Source organism: Cannabis sativa, chromosome X (assembly GCF_029168945.1).
Source record: "Cannabis sativa cultivar Pink pepper isolate KNU-18-1 chromosome X, ASM2916894v1, whole genome shotgun sequence".
NCBI classification, from domain to species: Eukaryota; Viridiplantae; Streptophyta; class Magnoliopsida; order Rosales; family Cannabaceae; genus Cannabis; species Cannabis sativa.
The window spans coordinates 80,974,345-80,993,994 of NC_083610.1; the positions used below are offsets into that span (position 1 = coordinate 80,974,345).

A 19,650-nucleotide genomic window follows, 5' to 3' on the forward strand; every position below is an offset into this window, starting at 1 on the left:
TAGATTGCTTCGGTGAAAAGAAAAGAATGAAGCGTGTGTTCCCACTTTTGTAGATTTGACCTGTTGACTGGGAGTTCAGTTGACGCGTGTTCCCCGCGTAGAAATTGAAACGTAGATAAACTTGTCGTTTCACTAAACAATGAAAGTATAACCTCAAAAATGTAAAGAAAAAGAAAACAGTCCTAAGTAAACTAGCTAAATAGTAAATACTATTTATTTAGATAATGAATTTTGTACAATTTTCAAAAATAAAAAATTTAATTTACGTTTTAACAAAATAAACGGTTTATTTAATAATTTTTACAAAATATAAATTTAAAGGGTGGCATATTTCTCTAATATCAATAAACTTTATGAGAAGGCATTTTTATGTGACTGATTCGAATCATAATTGTTTGGGTAGATAAGATAGTTGTAGACTCTGTTCTCATTTTTTAGAATTAACAAACAAGTAGTTATCTTTTTAATTAGTTTTTTTTTTTTTTTGAGGGATCTTTTTAATTAGTTCATTGTTTAGTATTACGTACTGTACTACGTACTATTTGCATGGAGCTGATGGTCTAGCTATAAATTCTTCAATAGAATGTACAGTATTTCTTTATATAATGGGCCTTTTGTGCATTTTGGGCTTTTTTATAATAAGTTGGGCTTGCAGATCTTATCCCACAACAGACCGACCAAGATGTGAGAGGTATTAATTTGAGGAATACATCCTTTTTCTTTTGTAGAATTTACATGGAGTATGGGTTTTTAAAACTTTTTATGATAAATATGGCATATTTAACTATGAACCTTTTATATGGCTTTTTTGAACTTTGTGCATACTCTATGGGATTTTAAAGCCCATACAGCTGGAATAATTTTGTAAAAAGCCCATATTGTGTGTTTTGTAGTTTCTTTAGGTCATTTTAGTAATTTTAAGTGTTTAAATTTTTTGGTACATTTTTTTTTGAACATAACCGTTTATGTTAGAGGGTTTTGCATGCAATCATCACGATTTGATGGTTGCTTCCCCATTTTATCTTACTTTTTCAGTTTCCAATTCATGCTTATACACTATAAACCGCCTATAATATTATATCTCTCCCTCTCTTTTTTTCATTTCAACTTTCATTTTTTTTCCACTTTCCTTTTCCTCTTTATTTTTCCTCTCTCGTTTCGTCTCTGTTTTGCTTCTTTCTTTCTTTTTTTTTTGCTGTCGATTTTTGGAGGGCATTGTTCTTCGGGTTGGAGCTTAGGGTTAAAGCATCCATTGTTCGTGTGTTCTTCAAGGTAAGCATGTGTTTTTTACTTTTTTTTTTCTTTGATTTTAGGGTTTTTTTAACTGTTTATTTTTGTGGGTTTGTTGAAGTTGCATTGGTTCTTAATCCTTCTTACATTCTTAGATTTTCGTTTTTATTTTTTTATTTTGAATTTTTTACTTCAATGATGCTTAATCCGAAGAGAGAGAGTTTGTTGTTCTTGTTTTTTTAAAAAAATTAATCTGAAGTTATTGTTGTATTGTTTTATTTATTCATGCTGGATTAGTTGAGTATTTTGTGTTTTGGGTTTTGTTTTGTGGTTTACAATGTTGTTGTTTAGTTTTTTTTTTTTTAAAAATTTTTGTTGATATTCCGTGTTGTTGTTGTTGTGTTTTTTTTTAGAATTTGGTTGGTTTTTGGGAATGTTTTGTTGTTGGTTTTAGTGTTAATTTTTCCTTTATTTTTTAGAAACTGGTTTTTGGTAATATTAATGCTAATGAAACTTTATTTGGTAAGATTGAGTACTAGTACTGTGAGATGTACGTATAGACATACCTTTAGAATCATCTTTACAGTTGGATTGTTGTTGGTTTTAGTGTTAATTTTTCCTTCATTTTTTAGAAACTGGTTTTTGAGTATGATTTTCATGATGATTTTAGTAATTTCAATTACGGTAGTGGTGGAGAATGGAAAGTTGAAAGCAGAGGAAATGGTTAAGAGGGTGTTTGTGTTTATTTTGTGGCTTATGTTTATTTTGTGTTTTTTTTTTATCAGATGGAGAGAGAATCAGATGATAAAGTACCATCTAATGTTCAAAAGGTTGAGCCTTCTAAGAAGGCTAAAGGTCGACTGAAAAAAGATTCACAGAAAGGCAAAGTATGTTTTATGTTTTGTATTGAAACCGGTTTTTATTAGTTGTATATGTTTTCTTTTTTGGTTATTCTAAACTGGTTTTATCTTTTTTTTATTGAAATTGTTGTTGTGTTTTTTTTTAAAGGTTGATCATGTTATGGAACTTTCGAAAGCTCCACCATTAAGAAGATCTCCAAGGAAATCTAATGTATGTATTAAATTTCACTGAACCCTGTTTCGAATTTATTTTATGTTTCATTGCGGTTTGGTATTTATTTTTAATATGTTATATAATACTGGTTTTTTTTTTTGTTTGTTTGTGTTTCTTTTTTATCTGTTCTGTTTTGTTTTGTTTATGTTTATTTTGTTTATTTTTTCAGGTTGATATTGAATTGCCTAAAGCCGATGTTGTTTCTCAGAAACACGGTTGTAAAAAGGTGAGTAAGAAGGATACGAATGTCCTTCCATCTGCGAGTGATGATGATTTTGAAACCGAAAAAATTGTCGCAAAACCTGTTTCAACTAAGAAAAGAAAAGCTGTTTCTGATGACGCTAGTGCGTCAAAGAAAAGAAAATCAAAGAATGTTGGGGAACAACATTCTAACTTGGTATGTCTTTATTTTTTCTTATATTTTTTTTGTTGTTTTGTTTAATTTAATAGTTTTGATTTTTTTTCATTTTGGTTTAACTGTATTTTGTTTTATGTTTATTTAGGATAAAGTTTGTGAGCCTAGGGTTGTTGATGATCCGAAGGTTGTTAATGTTGCCAAGAAAGGCAAGAAGAAACCAGTTTCAAAATCGCTCGGCAAGAAGAAGAGCGAGGCTCCTTCCGTTGATATTCCTTTGGTAATTTTTCTTTTTTGTAAGAAACCGGTTTTTCATTTTGTAATTGTGCATGTTTCAGGTTTTCTATTTACTTTTTTTTTTTTTTTGAATCTGTTTTTTTATAATATATATGTGTTTATTTTCAGTTTCTAGTTTTTATCTTTGTGGTGGGTAACCAATTTTTGATTTTTTCTTTTTTTTTCTTTGCGTATTTTTAATTTTGATTGTTTATATTATTTTTTCTATCACAGGAATATTATTTTAAAATTGATGTGAAGAAGAGGTTTGCTGGGAAACCTCAACTCTACAATCCGTACAATGTCATTGATGATATCAACGAGAACCTGTCAGATGAACAGAAGGAGTTGTTTCGCAAGTCCCCATTTGGGCATTTTCTTGATGTGAGCAACTTCAACTATCAGATACAGCTGATTCATCTCGTTCTGTTGCGGCAGATTCACACCGAAAGAGATGATGTTGAGCTTTGGTTCAAACTAGGAGACAAGGCTGTTCGTTTTGGAGTTGAAGAGTTTTCCACAATAACTGGTTTGGATTGTACTAAATCCTATGACGTTGATCTCTTCAAATCAAAGAAGTTGCTTGCATACAAGGAGGCTATTTTTTGCATGCACGGGCTTACTGAGAAGCTTACGGTGAAGGAAGTTGCTAGTGTCTTCTTCAGTGGTGCTTTGAAAGACGACGAAGATTATGTGAAGATAGCCCTTGTATACTTCTTCGCTGGTTATTTGTATGGTTATCCCCAAGGGAAAAAGATTGACAACTTCATCTTTGCTATGGTTAATGGGGATGATTACATTGAAGTTTTTAATCGGTTTGGATGGGGTAAATTATTGTGGGAGAAGACTTTTCATCACTTGAAGATTGCATTAAAAGATGGGAACAACACCTTTGAACAGCTAGCTAAGAAGAAGATGATTGAGAAGGGTTACAAGCTTAAAGGCTTTCCTATTGCGTTTCTTATTTGGCTGTACGAGATTATCCCGTCTTTGTCTCCTCGCTTTTGCAATAGAGTCAGCAACAAGATTCCTCGCGTTCTGAATTGGGAGAATAGCCCTACAACAGAGTTTAGTGAGTTGATTCAGGCTGTGTTCAACAATCCGAAGGTATTTTTTTTTTTTTCAAATTTTATTTTTTGGTTATTGTTTGTTTTATTTTTCTTTGATTTTTTTAATTTGTTTTGTGTTTTTATGTTTCCAGATTGTTGTAAAGGATTTTGTTGCTTCAAGTGGTGAAAAATCTGAAAGGCTTTTTTCTAAATTCAAGTTTGATCCTAAATATGTTCCAAAGAGGATTGGTGGCTCTGTGTCTTCTAATGAAGTAAATGATGATGTGAAGGTATTAAAAACCGGTTTCTGTTTGCATATTTTTTGTGTATGTTTATCATTAGTTATGTTCATGCTTTTTATGTATATAATATTCAGGTATCTCATGGAAAGTTGGACCAGATTTGTGCTGAAATTACTTCTATCAAAGAGTGCCAACAACAAATCAAGGATGGTATTTCCAGCTTGAGGATTGAGTTTTTGAGTGAATTTGCTAAATTAACAGAAATTATCAAAGGATTGAAGAAGAAGGAGAATGATGGAACCTCTAAGGACTCTGAATTTTTTTCATCACCTATAAGAGAGGTAACTAGTTTCTTTTGTTTAGTGTTTTTTGATTATAGATTTGTTGTTTATGGTTTTACTATAGTTGTTTATCATTTTGTTGAAACTAGTTTCTGTATTGAATGTCTTTTTATATTATTTTACACATTTTTTTGAAACAGGTTTCTGTTTTGAAAAACGTTTTTTTTTTGTTGGCACTGGTTTATTGGTGGGGTTTAGGTGTATGTTTCAGTGTTTTATTCTAAATAACCAGTTTCTTGATTTATGTTGTTCTTGGTTTTTTTTTTATATTTTTTCATCATCTTGTTTAATGTAGTTTTCTGTGTTGGATGTGTTATGTCATGATTTTTGACTTTTAGTGAAAACAGGTTTCTGCAGGAACCGGTTTATGGTCTTTGTTTCTATCCATGTTTCTGTGTTATTTTCTATAGGAAACCAGTTTCTATATTTATGTTAAAATCTTGTTTCAATTAATTTATGGTTCAGGCATACTATCAGGATATAACGGATGATGGTGGTGCGTTACAGTTGTCCGTTCATTCTGTTCAAGCTGAGGTACAAGCTTTTTCACATTATGTTTTGCATTGTTTGGATGTTAATGTTCGTTCTAAATATTTTTTATTCAATTTTGTAGGAGGAAAAGGAGACTTTGAATTTTGAAAATATGTTTATCGATCCTGATTTTCTTAAGGGTGTGGTTGATAGATCATTAAGAGTGCTTTGAAGACAGATGATGTTTCGTTTGATGATGATAGTGATAAGTTGAGTTTGGTTTTGTACGATGAATCGTATTTGTCTCCGGAGGTTCAAAAGAGGCAGCCCAAACCAAGCTCTGTTGTTCTGTCGCCATATGTTGTGGACTTTGGGTCTTCGTCATCTTCGAAGGAAGACTTAATGAGGATTGTGGAAGATGATAAATTTATTGTGCATGGAATCAATCCTTTTAAAGATGAAATTGGTTATAATACTAGTGCTGAGCAGTGCATTAAGTTTTCCAAATTTATTGATGAGAACATTGTCATGAATAGGGGTTAGTATTTTTTTTATTTATATTTATATTATTTATATTTGTTTTTGTGTATTTTTTTGTATATGTGATTGACGTTTTTTTTTTGTGTTTGTTGTTTTTTGTGTTGTCAGTGTGAAGAAGTACTCCGATGCGGACAACATCTTATATCCACCGATGGATTTTTCTTTCATTGAAATTTCCGAGAAGATGTGGTTCTACGAGCTTCATGCTTGTGGTGTTTTTCTCACAGGATGTTGTAAGAAACTGGTTTCTTTTTATTATTTTCTATGTCTATGATATTTGAGTCTATGTTTATGGTCAAAAACCGGTTTCTGATGATGTGTTTATTGCATTTCTGTAGCATTTGGATGTGGTGTTCTATTACCTCAGGAAAAAGATTAAGCAAGACAATATTTTGGAACAGAGGATTACCACTACTGATTGTTTATTTGATCAAGTCATGTGGAATTCGTACAATCAATTTTTGAAATCGGGTTCTAATCCTTCTAGGATTGACTTTGATAATGTCATTCCTAGATACATGGTTGGTGAGTATTTGTTTTGTAATACTCCTTGGGTGCTTACTGACCATGTTCTTATGTATGTCAATATTCAAAAGCACAAACATTGGATATTGGTCCATTTTGACATCAAGGAGAGGATGTTGAACATATATAACTCCATGTCTGGTGCTGTCAACAAGAAACGCGCTTTGGATCATGTCAAAGCTTATTCTTCTATGCTGCCGTTTTATTTGGAGTATCTTGATGTGTATTCTTCTAGGCCGGATCTTAATTTGGATCAAGGTCCATATTCCGTTGGGAAAAGAGAGCCTTTGAATTTCAAGTTCATAGATGGTCTTCCAAGTCAAGTCAATAGGTAATTCTGCCTCTTTTCATCATATATTTTTTTAATTGATACTAGTTTTTATGTTTGGTTCGTTTATATTTTCTCGTCGTTTTGTTTTGTTTGGACAAACCGGTTTTTTTACCGGATTTTTTTTTTGTTTTATTGCAGGGACTGTGGAGTGTTTGTCATTAAATTTGCTGAATTTTTCATTCGTGGGAAAATTCATGACATTCCAGCTAACATGTCTGATTTGGTAGCCGTATATAGAGATGATATTGCTGTGAGCTTGTTTATTCATGCTAAGAGGAAACAAATTGGTGGTTATATAACGGATGATGAAGTGATGAAAAAGGGCAAGAAATCAAAGGATAAGGCAAATGTCAAAGGGAAGGATATTCCAAAGGGAAAGCGCAAAGCGAAATGATTTCAAACAATGTTCTATAGTTTTTAGTTTTCAGACAAACTGGTTTCATTTGGTTTTTTCTATTATTTTTTTTTTGTATTTGATATTTTAAGACAATGCTATATAGTTTTTTAGTGTTGTTTTTTTTTTTTTGAAAGACTTGTTACTTAGTTAAAGTGGTTGTATTTTTTTGTTGTAAAGACTGGATGTTTCAATGAATCAGCAACCCTTTGTATTATAAGTTTTTAGTTCATGGCTAATTTTTTTTTATTTCTTTTTTTATTCTAACTGGTTTCTTTTTTACTATTAATTTCAATTTTTTTTATTTGAATGTACTGTTAACTGATTTTTGTTTTTTTTTTGTTTTGTTTTTCTTTTTATGTAGGTGATACCAATGGCAGTATGTGTTTTTATTTATTTGGTAAGTGGCACTTGGTTTTTTTAGTATACTTTCTCAATAACTGGTTTCTTGTTTTTATAAAATTTATATTTTTGAATGTACCTTTTTGAAATAATCTAAGATATTTAGAAAAAATCTTTAAAACAATGATTATGTAAACAGATAAAATTTCAAAAGTGTAAAAATGTTGTGTGTATCCTTGTGAAAAAATTATATTCTGTTCAACTTCATTCAAAGTTGAGAAACCAGTTTCTATAAAACTGTCAATCACTAAAATTATATAATGTTCTACTTTATTCAATGCTGAGAAACCAGTTTTTATAAAACTGTCAATGAATATCTATTTCTATTGTAGCTGTTCATTCATTCTTCTTTGACTCGTTGCTATTGTTATTCTGTTTTGGTGGTTTGTAAAGCTGTGGGTTATTGCACGTTCTTCGGTTGTGGCCAACTTTTCCGCACCTTGTACATTTCAAGACAACTTTTGGTTCTCCTTTTGATCTTATTCTTTTCTTTCTAGGTCTCCCGGCTGGTTTTCTTGATTTTGGTGGCCACACTATTCTCTCCATGCTCTCAGGTATAGTCCATTCTCTTTCATTTGGTAGAGGATGTACAGTTCTTTCATAGGTTGCCTTCATTGTTGCTGTTTTGTAATAATCGGCAACATAGTCATAAGCTCTTAATCCTCTTTTTGCAAATACAGCTATTGCATGTGAGCATGGTATCTCATCTAGTTGGAACCTTCTGCAGCTGCATGTTCTTTCCAATATGTTGATTGTGAAATCACCTTTTTCTTGCACCTTTACTTGGTACTGGATTGTTGTGATTGCGATGACCTGTTTTTTTTTTTGTTTTGAAATATAAGATATGTGTTAGAAACCGGTTTTTGATCATGATCAAGAAACAGGTTTTTTAATAACTGTTTTTCTCTATGATTTAGTTATTGTACCTGGTATTTTATTGCTTTAAGCAGGTTGTCTCTCAGTAGTTTTTCAGCATCTGATGCTACTTCAGTAAATATTCCATGTGCTTCATTGCCATTTTTCCACACCCATTTTTGTACAAGGCTTCTGAAGCACTCAATCATTGTTGTTATAGGTAATGATCTTGCAGCTAGGATCGCCGAATTTATTGATTCTGCTATGTTTGAAGTCATCATTGTGTATCTTCTTGTAGGACAGTGGCTCCTGGTCCAAACCTCATGTCCAATTCTCTCAAGGTATGGTCTTATTCGTTTGTCTATTCTATCTATCTCTGCCATGTATCTCTCGAATGAGGTGAGCTTGTACGTCTTTGCTGCCTTTACAAAGTTTATGGTCAGATCATCTCCATGTACTCCAAAGTTGGTTTTGATGTTGTTTAGCAGGTGGAAGATGCATGCTCCGTGGAAGTGGTTTGGGTAGACACTGCTCACCGCCTTCTCTATACTCTTATGCCTGTCTGATATTATTGTCAAACCTGTTCACAGAAACCAGTTTTTACAAGATAAGTAGGTATGTTTTGGAAGCCTAATCAATTTTTTTTTTTTTGTGGAAACCAGTTTCTAGATTTTGTTGTCTTTTTGTCTGAGATCAGTAGCTATGAAGTTAAATTTTTAGATGGAATTTACATTAAAGGGAACAAGTTTTTTCGATAGCGTACCTTCTCTATCTCCGAATGTTTCCCTTAGTTTTGTGAAGAACCATTCCCAAGAGCAAGCCATTTTCTCCGAGTCTCCTATCCCAAATGCTAGAATGAATATGTTGTTGTTTGCATCCATTGTAGAGGCCGTGAATAGGGTTCCTCCAAATGATGTTTTTAAAAATGTTCCGTCGCCATAATGACTGGCCTGCAATGTTTCCAACCTTCTATGGAGTTTGCAAAAGCTAGATACAAATATTTGAAACGATCCTTCTTATCGGTTTCCAATTGTGCAATTGTTCCAGGATTTTCTACTTTTAGCATGTGCAGGTATTTTGGTAGTTGTTGATAAGATTCATCTTGCCTTCCTCTTGCCAACTCCAAAGCTTTCTCTCTTGCTCTCCATGCTTTTTGGTAGCTCATTGACACTCCAAAATCATCAATCATGTCTATCATGATGTCATTTGGTCTGTGATTTCTTTTGATTGACAGAAATTTTTTTTTATCATTTCTGCAATCATGTTGCAGTTTGCCTGCTTGTGGTCACCCATTACAATATCCAGTGAGCAGTTGTGATCTTGGACATATTTTCTTACTTTGAATGTTGAGGTACTCTTGAACTTTGAAGCTCTCAGAAACCAGTTACAGTTGTCATCCACACAAGTCACCACATACTCTCTTGGTTCAGATCTTTTGGTTTTAATCTGGAAATTGTTGATCATAGCAAAAAAACCCACTGCAGTCTTCAATACTTTTCTGTCCTTGTAGATCTGTCCTTTTTCAATGTTGAAAACCTTATGATCTGTTATTATTTGTCTTTCTTCTTCTTGTCTTTTCCTTTTGTGTTCTTGTGTTTTCTCAATGATGCAATCAGCAACACTATCAGCTACTTGAAATATGTTTGGTAAGGCAAGTACCTCGTTTATTTCTGAGGTTTCATCATCGTATTCCATATAGTCGTATGTTGGCTGATTGGTTATTTGTAAAACCAGTTTCTGAACATCTGTATCTTGTCTTACAGATTCACTTTCTGGTTTTTGTTGAGCAATGATCCGGAGTCTTGTGTCGTCTACGTTGTGATGCAGAGTGGAGACTCACTAACTGCATTTTGTGTCTTTCTCAGTTGTAAGTAGAACATCAGTGAGTTGTCACTAATTATTTTCATTGGTTGTGAGTCTGGGCATAACTGGTAATGCATTTCTATTGTTGTGTTGCATTTGATTTCAGCCTTTACTAATTCCAACAAACTTTTTAGATCACAGTTTGTTGGTATTAGTAGTCCAGTCATTATGTAGTCTTCATACTTTTTATCCTCTTTCCATTGCCCTCCATATTTGATCACACACATTATTGAGTCCATACCTGTACACAGTATTTTAAATATTGTTAGTTAAAAATTACAATGTATTAAGAAACTGGTTTTCTTATTTTTTTGTTTTGTTTTTATTCGTTTCAAAATTATATGTGTTTGTTTCCCTATATATTTCAGAAACCGGTTTCCAGCATTTCTTTATATTTTGTTTATGTTTAACTGATAATATTATTTTAAGAACTTTTAGTTAAAATATATATTGTTTTTAGAAACCGGTTTTTTTTTTGTTTTAAAATTATAATGTGTTTGTTTCAGTATATATTTCAGAAACCCGTTTCCAACATGACTGTATATTTGTTTATTTTTAACAGGTAATATCATTTTTGAAAACTGTTTGTTACAATTTATAATGTATTTAGAAACTGGTTTTTGTTTTTTTTGTTTTAAAATTATATGTGTTTGTTTCCCTATATATTTCAGAAACCGGTTGCCAACATTACTTTTTATTTTGTTTATGTTTAACAGATAATATCATTTTAAGAACTTTTAGTTAAAATATATATTGTTTTTAGAAACCGGTTTTATATTCATAATTTTCAGTAATCTTTTCATTTTTGATCGTGGACGTCTAAAACTGAATTTTTCATAATGTTTAATTTTCCTTTTCTTTTTTTTTTTGTTTGTGAAACTTCATAGTCTAAATCTAGATTAAGTATGGACATTTCATTATGAAGCAATGCAAGATCATATAGTTTTGGTATGAAATTTACTTCAATCTAGTTTTTTTTTTCTTTTAAGTTTAAATTGGAATTGTACATAATCGGTGTAATTTTCTTTTGCAGTATATATATCCCTATAATATTCATAGCAGAATTTATATAAGTGTACCTGTATTTTATTTTGATCGTTGTTGACAGGGACGATCGGTGTTGGCTTGATTTTGTTGATTGAATTTTATGTGTGCAGGTTGATCGATGCTCTGCTCTGAGTTTAAGAATGCATTTTCTGGTTTAAGGTGAGAGCTTCATTGCTTATCAGGTGCGATGTTGCAGGTTGCTTCTGTGTGTTTGGCCATGACCATGGTTGAATCAGAGAAGATGATGAATTGAATCGGAGAAGATGATGAAGTGAAGAGAGAATCGCAGTAGAGAGAGAAGAGAGAATCTGAGTATCGCGAGAGAAAGAATCGCAGAGAGAGAAAGAGAAAGAATCGCAGAGAGAGAAAGAGAAAGAATCTGAGTAAATTTTATTCATTTAAAATTAGTTTCTGTTTTTAACTTATTATATGGTTTTTTTTTAAAAAAAAACCATATTTGTAGTTTGCTTCCTTAGTTAATGCCATATTTTGTGGCATTTAGTTTTGTTGCCATATTTATCATAAGATGACTCATTTTTCCCATATTTTTGAAAATATCCCATTTTTTGTATCAATTAATTATAAATAACTTCATATTTTATTTTAGGCTAATTAGAACTTTTGCCCATCAAATTTTTACATATACTAAATCATGCCTCATAAACTTTTAAGATCATTAAAAATACCTCCTAAATTATTGAGATTGTTGGATTTAAAGACTTTTGTCTTATTTTAATAAAAAAGGTTTAACATAGATAAAAGTTCAAGAGGCATAATTTAATATATGTCAAAGTTCGAAGGGTATAATTTGGTAGATACCAAAATCCGAAGAGCATAGTTTAGTACTTAAATAATCACTTTAAATAGTAAAATTGAATAAAATTAGACAAAAATCCTTAAATCTAACGGGGGAATTTTTAACGGCTAAAAAAATTTAGGGGCATAATTTGGTACATATTAAAGTTTACGGAGTAAAAATTCTAATTAGCCTTTATTTTATTAAAATCTACCTACTTTTATGAATGAGTTTCCTAATATATTCTTACTCTCTACTTAAATGTAGCACATGATTTACATTAATCTAAGGGGTATAATGTGTTAGAGATTTTATAATAATGGAAGATAAATCAAGATATGTACAACTCAATTGTAAAATAATACAAGGATCAACAAAGAGATTAAATAAATAATACAATACATAATATACAATATATATACACTATATATATTATATTTAAGAAAGGTAGAAGAAGTTAAGAACACATGTAATATAATATATGTATATATATAACAAGAGAATAATATATATATAAACACTCACTCACAACCTTAAGTGTAGATTAGTAGAGATCACCATGACTTGAACAAGGTATTACACCTTTGTCCAAAAGCTTATTTCCCCCTATCTCTAAGCACTAAGGGAACTCTCTAGGAAATAGCTTTGGGAATTATCAAGTCTTTTAGGGTTTTTTAGCAATGTGCTTTCTTTTTGATAGAAAACTTCATCTCTATGAGCACATTAGACTCCTTTTATATAGTGTTTAGATGATCACTCTTAGGATTCAAAATACCACCTCATTTCTCTCCCATAAATAAGTATTACATTTTGTAACAACTATATCATCATAATTTTGAAATCCTTAAACCAAATTGTGTAACAACCCTTTTATTACACTAATAATGTGTGATCAACACAAGAGTTACAAATGACAACAAATTGTAATTCCTCTCCAAGTTACTATGTAGGTTACAAAAGTGTAGGTTAAATTATAGGTTACGCATTTATTTACCATACACTTAATATATATTATTCACATAATATTATATATTACCACATTTTAATCTACATATTATTATATTAAAAATAATATAACATAATGCGGATATCATCTATAAAAATGGATATACAATATAATTTCTTCAATGCAAGAGTCATTCCGACCAACCAACGGAAATACGAGAGTCATCCCTACCGATACAATATTCTTCTCAGCACGATTAAAATTAAATATAATTTTGACTCGTCCAATGGAATTAGCCTCTTAGTTATATTCCCTTAGCTCCTAATCTTAATCTTCCTAATCTTTTATGATCGGCTGTTTCCTTTGCTTTTAACACCATGGATTTCTCATTGGCTCATTGATATTTCTCTCAAAGACTCAAACATTAATTATAAATATTTATGGACACCAAGCTGTACGTAAGTAATCACTTAATTTACTTAAAATGAAAGAATTTATTCACAAATTGATTTTTTTTTTTTTATTTTTGTTATATTAATTAATTAAGTCAGTCAATTTTATGTTTTTGTTTTTGTTTTTCTTTTTAAACAAATTATTTTTGGCAATACATGTCCAATATTGTTTTTCTTGAATTTCATCCCAATATTGTTATATCTCTTCCAACAAATCCAAATCATATATACCATACTACATATATGTTGTATTTTTACTTTAAATTATTTTTAAAAGAAGAGTACTGTTCTTTAATTTACATCTCTTATAAGTTAGCTAGGGAGGCTTCTGGCCGATTTAGCTTGATAGTTGATAGTACGTACTCTATTTACCTAACTAGAACTTATTATTTACCAAAAAAAAAAAAAAATTATTCATATCCCTTAAGAATTAGGATAGCAGAATATATATATCCATTTAAATAAAACTGAAAATATATATATTTATATATATATATAATATAAAATATATATTTTTTTCTTTTCAATCAAGTAAGAGTGTTGTGGCAGTAGTACTACTAATTGTCGAACCAATTAAAAAAAATTAATTTGGATTTTTACCCTATGAACTTTTGACATGTACTAAATTATACTCTCTGAACTTTTAAGGTCGTTAAAAATACTCCATGAACTATTTATTATTATTTTTTGGGCTTTTTTCATAAATGTACAACAAAAACAAAATAATTACAAAAAATGTGCAAAAAAAAATTATTTTAAAAACTTATACATTTTGAAAACTTATTACATGAAACCATATATTTTAATCATTAAATAATAAAATATGTTTATTAAAACTCAAAATAAACAATTTAAATATTTTTATAAAAATAAACAAATTAAATATTTTTTTTTATTAAAAGATAAATGTTTATTATTTATTTTAATATGAATTATTATAATTTAATAATTTTTTTTTAATAAAATACAATATCAAAATTATAAACACTAATGTATATAAATATAAATCAATACTTAAAATTACTAAAAATAAACATGACATATAGAGTGATATAATAAATATATGTGAATATTATTATTTTGTTTATTAAATTAGTATGTTTAATAGATAGAAAACAAAATAAACATATATATACAAAGTATTTTATATTATTAGTATGTTTATTATTATTGTAAACATAAAAATAGATATAGCCAATTTAGATTATATTAAAATAAGTATATTTTTTTTTCTATTGTTTTTATATATTGATTATTTTTTAATGAGTTAGTGAACGAATTTTCTATTAAAATATAATTCTTACATCAAAAAATTAATAAACCAACATAACTTTATAAACTCAAAAAATTATTTAATTAGAAAAAATAAACATGACACAATAAACCAAGAAAAAGATAAAGATAAACAATTTTTTTATATATATATTATTTATTTTTACAAAATTACTAGAAAATAAACATAACACACATAGAGTGATATAATAAACCTATGTGAATATTATTATTTTATTTATTAAATTAGTATGTTCAATTAATAGAAAATAAAATAAACACATATATAAAATATTTTATATTATTGGTATGTTTATTATAATTGTAAACATAAAAATAAACATAGCCAATATTACCATATATATAATAATCAATAATTATTACCATATATATATTATAAAAAAAATTGAAAAAACGTTTTTAGTTATATATAAAAATGTATGAGAAAATGATAATAAATTTTTTTGCACATATTTTGTAATTAATTAAAATAATGTATACAAAATTGTAAAATGCCCTTATTTTTTTTGTTGGGGTAACCGATAAAGGTTAAGATAACAACGGTAACAAAAGTTACACAGAAGGAGGGGGGATTTCTTCCATCCAAGAAAGTTCATTGTCTATCCTAAGGGCATGCTTAGCCAATCTATGAGCCTCAACATTAAAGTTGCGGCTAACATGAGAAAGAGATGCCCCAGGAAAACTAGACAATAGGACTTTAATATCAGAAAAGATAACCCCCAGTTCATTTAAATACACAGTCTGGCCCTCCAAAGCTGAGACCAAAGAAAGTGAATCAGAAAAAACTTTCTCCACGGGAAGTCCCACATCTTGAGCCCAACGCAATCCTACTAGTAAAGCAACTGCTTCTGTCTGAAAAACTGAAAAAGGAACCTGCAAATGAGATAGTTAAACCAATAAGTTCATTTAAATTTAAAACTCAAATTTTAGAGTATAATTGTTATAGAGTCAAAACCAAAAGGAAACCCCTTTGGATGGACTCTTTATCTAACTTTAATATGATAATATAATAGTATAAATTTAAATAACCCCTACGCTAAAAGGATCATATATCAATTTTGAAAAACCATAACTATTAAAATTCTTTAAAGTTAATCTAGATAAAAACCATTGATAATTATTTAGTTAAAATATTTAAGTTGTAGTCAATTCTCCTCCGTACACAATATTGGGTAACACTACAGGACCAGATTCAGTTGCACTATTTGTTGCAGATATGATAACCAACTCTTGAGGATGGAGCTTGATGGTTTCAGAAAAATCATCATAATGAGGCTTCATTTTGATTTAGAGAGTGAAAAAATAATTGAGAAATAAAGGAAGAGTTCTCTATTTTAAAAATCATGCAAACACTTTCTAATATAAACTAACACACCAACCATAAGGCTTTTAAAACACAGCTCATTTGAGTCATGGTAGGAATTAGCATTAATTTGCTATGTGAATTACAATTAATGTAGATACTAGAGACTTTCCTAATATAATATAGATATTTTTAGTAATAAAATTTATAATCAATGTAGATTATATTGACTATTATCTGATATGATATATATTGATACTAATGAGCCCTTTCACACAACAGCTCATTTGACAGATTAGTAGCAATTCAAAATATGAATTACAATTAAAGTAAATTATGATTAACTCGCCAGTGTGTAATTCAAAATAGTGTAGATATCTTAGGTTTTCCTTATACAATATAAAACATAATTAGTAATAAATATTTATAATTAATGTTGATTATATAGACTATTACTTTATGGTTTACATTGCCATTTATGAGCCCTTTGAGACAGCTCATTTGAAAATTAGTTATCAATCAAAAGCATTTGCAAAGTAAAAATACAATTAAAATAATTACTCTTAATTTTCTATGTGAATCACAATTAATATAGAAACTACATACTTTCCTAATATAATATAAAAACGTAAAATGTAAAGAAATTTATAATTTATGCTGATTATACAGCTATTACTTGATAAGATATATACAGTTATGCATGAGCCCTTTTAGGCACAGCTCATCTGAGAATCCAGTTATAAAATAAAATAATTTTATGGATAAGTCAGCCATCAAAATAGTAACTGCAAAAAATTAAAATTTATAACTCTAAAATTATATTCAATCAATAAATATTCAAGTGAATCTTAAGACACTTAGTCAAAATTAACCTCTTACTCATGTATGAAGAATTTCATCATATTTGAAAACATTACAAAACTGAATTTCCATTTTTTTCCAACTTTTAGTTTTCCTAATAAAACTATTATTTCTAATATAATTGGTATTTGGAGAGAAAACTAACTTTTAGTTTTAACTAGCAATAGAATATAAAAACAGAAAACAGAATTAAATTAAAAACAAAAAACAGTTCCAAAATTGTACCCTACTCACATCTTAATGCATATTTTCAAACTCCTTGATAGAAGTCTCATATGCAACCTTGCCACATTTTCTCTACTGTCATAATATGTCGATCAAGACAAGAGCCTCCAATTAAACATTAACACTTTTCAATCTTGCTATTCATATTACAGAAAGAAACAATTTTTATTAAGAAAATATTTTTACAAACTGAAATTATCATACCAAATGAAAGACCTTACTAGTCTTATCAAAAAATATTTTACCACCATACTGGTTTACCAAAAAAACAAACAAACCATACTGGCTTACATAAACTTGACTGATCGTAACTAATGAAGCACCCAAAAGTGTAAACCACAAAAAAAAAAAATAAAACATACCACAATAATTTTGTAAAAACATCGTGACCCAGTAAAAGAAAGAAACCACATATCCTTTAAAATTCATCAGTGGAAAGTTCACCATAAGATCAAAACTAAAATAGTTTGGTAAAAAGCAAAATACTGGAATAAGGATATTATGAGATGCAATAAAACTATTCAAGAAATCCAACAACAAAACTAGGATTTAATTCTATAATTTGGAACAACCTATGCATATTTTAAAAAAAACTGAAGAAAACGAACGCAAATTCTGGGTTCCACAACGAAGAATCAAACATTCACAACTAAAACAGCATCCAAACATTTTAACAGAGAAAAGACTCTTGATCCAAAAAGCCGAGATATCAGATTAATTAAAAGAGGAAAACATAAACATGCAAATTAAATCACAAATTCAAAAGGAAATCTGACTCAAAAAATTATGCATCAAAACATTTCCAAAGTAAATAAAAGATAAACAAAATTAAGAAAAAAATCTAACCTTCTCCCATATAGATAATGACCTAAAAACTTTCAACACATCCCAATTGCTTCTGTGAATCGGCTGAAGAAAGAGTGACCCCAATTACCATCCCCCAAGGCCAACCGAGCTCTCCATCTCCGATTGCCCATCCTAAGCCGACCCCAAAATATCCCCCTCCATGAACTATTTAGATTGTTGAATTTAAGAATTTTTGTTTAATTTCATTCAATTTTACTATTTAAGTGATTATTTATGTACTAAAACATGCTCCCGAGACTTTAATATCTACGAAATCATAACTTTCAAACTTTGACATGTACTAAATCACTCTCTAAAATTAGACAAAAGTTCTTAAATCAAACAATCTCAATAGTTCATAATGCATTTTTAACGATCTTAAAAATTTAAAAAATATAATTTAATACATGTCAAAATTCAAGTAACAAAGATCTTAATTAACCTTAAAAAAAAAAAAAAATTGCAACTCCAATACGTAATAATAATCCATTATAGTCAGTCTTTATAAATAAGAAAAAATATATGTAATCTCTTTTCTATTTTTGTTAGAATAGGTTAATATTGCTCTCTCTATATATAGTAATGGAAAATGAAAGTAGAATTAATGAAATAAAATTTAATAGAAACTAATAATTGATATAACAATAGAAATTAGAAAAGTCATAATTAATTCCACCAAACTTATATGTAACCATTTCATCAAAAAAAAAAACTTATATGTAACCAAACAAAGATTTTTCTTTTGACAAACCAAACAAAGAAATTTAATTACCTATATACTCTAAATTTAGCTACAATATTTGAGGCAGTCCACACAGCTAAGCTAGAATAATAATTGAACTGGTCTAGTCAGACTGCACCAGAGAGAGGGATTGCATAATATATATTTATATATATATATATCTTACCTAATATATAAAATGCCTATCTAACAATTTTTGTTGTGCACTTAACAGAATATACCAAAGAATATATTTTTCTTTTAACAGAAACTAACGTTAAAATTTAACATACCCATTTGAAAAGTTGGCAATGCTTGTAATGAAAATGAAAAGGCATGAAAGTGCGGTCACTCTTGACAAATTTTCTAAACTGTGCTTTGATTCATCAACTAACCTTTCTGATATGATAAAGTAAACCCACATCTAAATCGTGCAAACTTGCAAATCGTGCAAACTTGCAAATTTTCAAGTATAAACATATGAATTTTGTAATTGTTTATAAAAGTATTACTGTTCTACTATTTGTAGTTATCTTTTCAAACCATTGCATTACTTTAATACTATAAAATTATGTCTCATCCTTATTATAACATCTAAAAGCAAATCAACAAATTTTAAATTGCAATATATACCTATATATAAAAGTATATTATGAATATTATGCATTTGTTTGTGAATTATAATTATAAAAAATTGCTTTTAACACCAATATTTCATATATATTGTTATGGAATTCATTCTATGGTGTTAGAGATTATGCAGAAATTTTCACCAAAGTAATGTGACGGCCCAGCCGACAAGATCCAAGTGGTATATTGGATGATGGAAGGGCCAGTTCGGCTTCAAACGAAGATGTTGCCATGGCAAACAAGGATGAGGGTGGTGGAGATGGTGAGCATCATGGGAAGGAAAAACTGAGGAAATTGATGGTAGAAGAACTGAGGGAAGAGACGATGTCGTCTTGTTCTTCCTCAGAGACCGACAAAGTCGACGACTTGAACTTGAAGCAATGTATGTACTAAAGAATATATTTATATATAATATATATTACAAAGGCTGACTCACTGATCCATATATTCTTTTTTTTTTTTAAGAAAATAAAATATCATCAAAACGTATCTGCCAAAAAAGAGTAAGAGCTCAAATACAATTTTGAAGTTCTTGCAATGCGGCTAAACTACCTAAACTTGGTTCTGTTTTACTCTGCACAC

General features: G+C 29.4%; 3 protein-coding genes across 4 annotated transcripts; 2 read left to right on the forward strand and 1 right to left on the reverse strand.

Moving 5' to 3' along the window:
* Positions 1–5: 5 nt before the first annotated feature.
* Positions 6–5,794, forward strand: LOC115696424 (uncharacterized). 2 transcript variants are annotated; one of them, XM_061107076.1, is made up of 5 exons: positions 6–4,042; positions 4,137–4,274; positions 4,361–4,567; positions 5,033–5,101; positions 5,181–5,794. In XM_061107076.1, exons 1-5 carry the CDS (start codon positions 3,545–3,547, stop codon positions 5,268–5,270), a joined length of 1,002 nt encoding a protein of 333 aa, XP_060963059.1. In that variant the 5' UTR covers positions 6–3,544; the 3' UTR covers positions 5,271–5,794. The 2 variants fall into 2 exon arrangements, with proteins under 2 accessions (XP_060963059.1, XP_060963058.1); XM_061107075.1 differs by having other exon boundaries at positions 5,033–5,245.
* A 27-nt stretch (positions 5,795–5,821) lies between these two features.
* On the forward strand, positions 5,822–6,898 carry LOC133032757 (uncharacterized). Its single transcript, XM_061107077.1, has 2 exons — positions 5,822–6,434; positions 6,573–6,898. The coding sequence occupies exons 1-2, from the start codon at positions 6,016–6,018 to the stop codon at positions 6,826–6,828; spliced, it is 675 nt and encodes a 224-aa protein (XP_060963060.1). The 5' UTR covers positions 5,822–6,015; the 3' UTR covers positions 6,829–6,898.
* Positions 6,899–7,566: 668 nt separating this feature from the next.
* LOC133032396 (uncharacterized) lies at positions 7,567–8,966 on the reverse strand. Its single transcript, XM_061106325.1, has 3 exons — positions 8,849–8,966; positions 8,157–8,665; positions 7,567–8,043 (listed from the first exon to the last, which is right to left on the reverse strand). Exons 1-3 carry the CDS (start codon positions 8,964–8,966, stop codon positions 7,567–7,569), a joined length of 1,104 nt encoding a protein of 367 aa, XP_060962308.1.
* Between the last annotated feature and the right edge of the window lie 10,684 nt (positions 8,967–19,650).

Bases quoted from the DNA above. Each gene is read 5' to 3' on its own strand.
- LOC133032757 (XM_061107077.1), top strand. From the start codon at position 6,016: ATGTGGAATTCGTACAATCAATTTTTGAAATCGGGTTCTAATCCTTCT. The intron at 6,435-6,572 runs GTAATTCTGCCT...GTTTTATTGCAG, and splicing joins CTTCCAAGTCAAGTCAATAG to GGACTGTGGAGTGTTTGTCA.
- LOC133032396 (XM_061106325.1), bottom strand. From the start codon at position 8,966: ATGGATGCAAACAACAACATATTCATTCTAGCATTTGGGATAGGAGAC. The intron at 8,666-8,848 runs GTACGCTATCGA...TTCTGTGAACAG, and splicing joins AACATTCGGAGATAGAGAAG to GTTTGACAATAATATCAGAC. The intron at 8,044-8,156 runs GTACAATAACTA...AAAAAAAAACAG, and splicing joins TTAAAGCAATAAAATACCAG to GTCATCGCAATCACAACAAT.
- LOC115696424 (XM_061107075.1), top strand. From the start codon at position 3,545: ATGCACGGGCTTACTGAGAAGCTTACGGTGAAGGAAGTTGCTAGTGTC. The intron at 4,275-4,360 runs GTATTAAAAACC...TATAATATTCAG, and splicing joins AAGTAAATGATGATGTGAAG to GTATCTCATGGAAAGTTGGA. The intron at 4,568-5,032 runs GTAACTAGTTTC...TTTATGGTTCAG, and splicing joins TTTCATCACCTATAAGAGAG to GCATACTATCAGGATATAAC.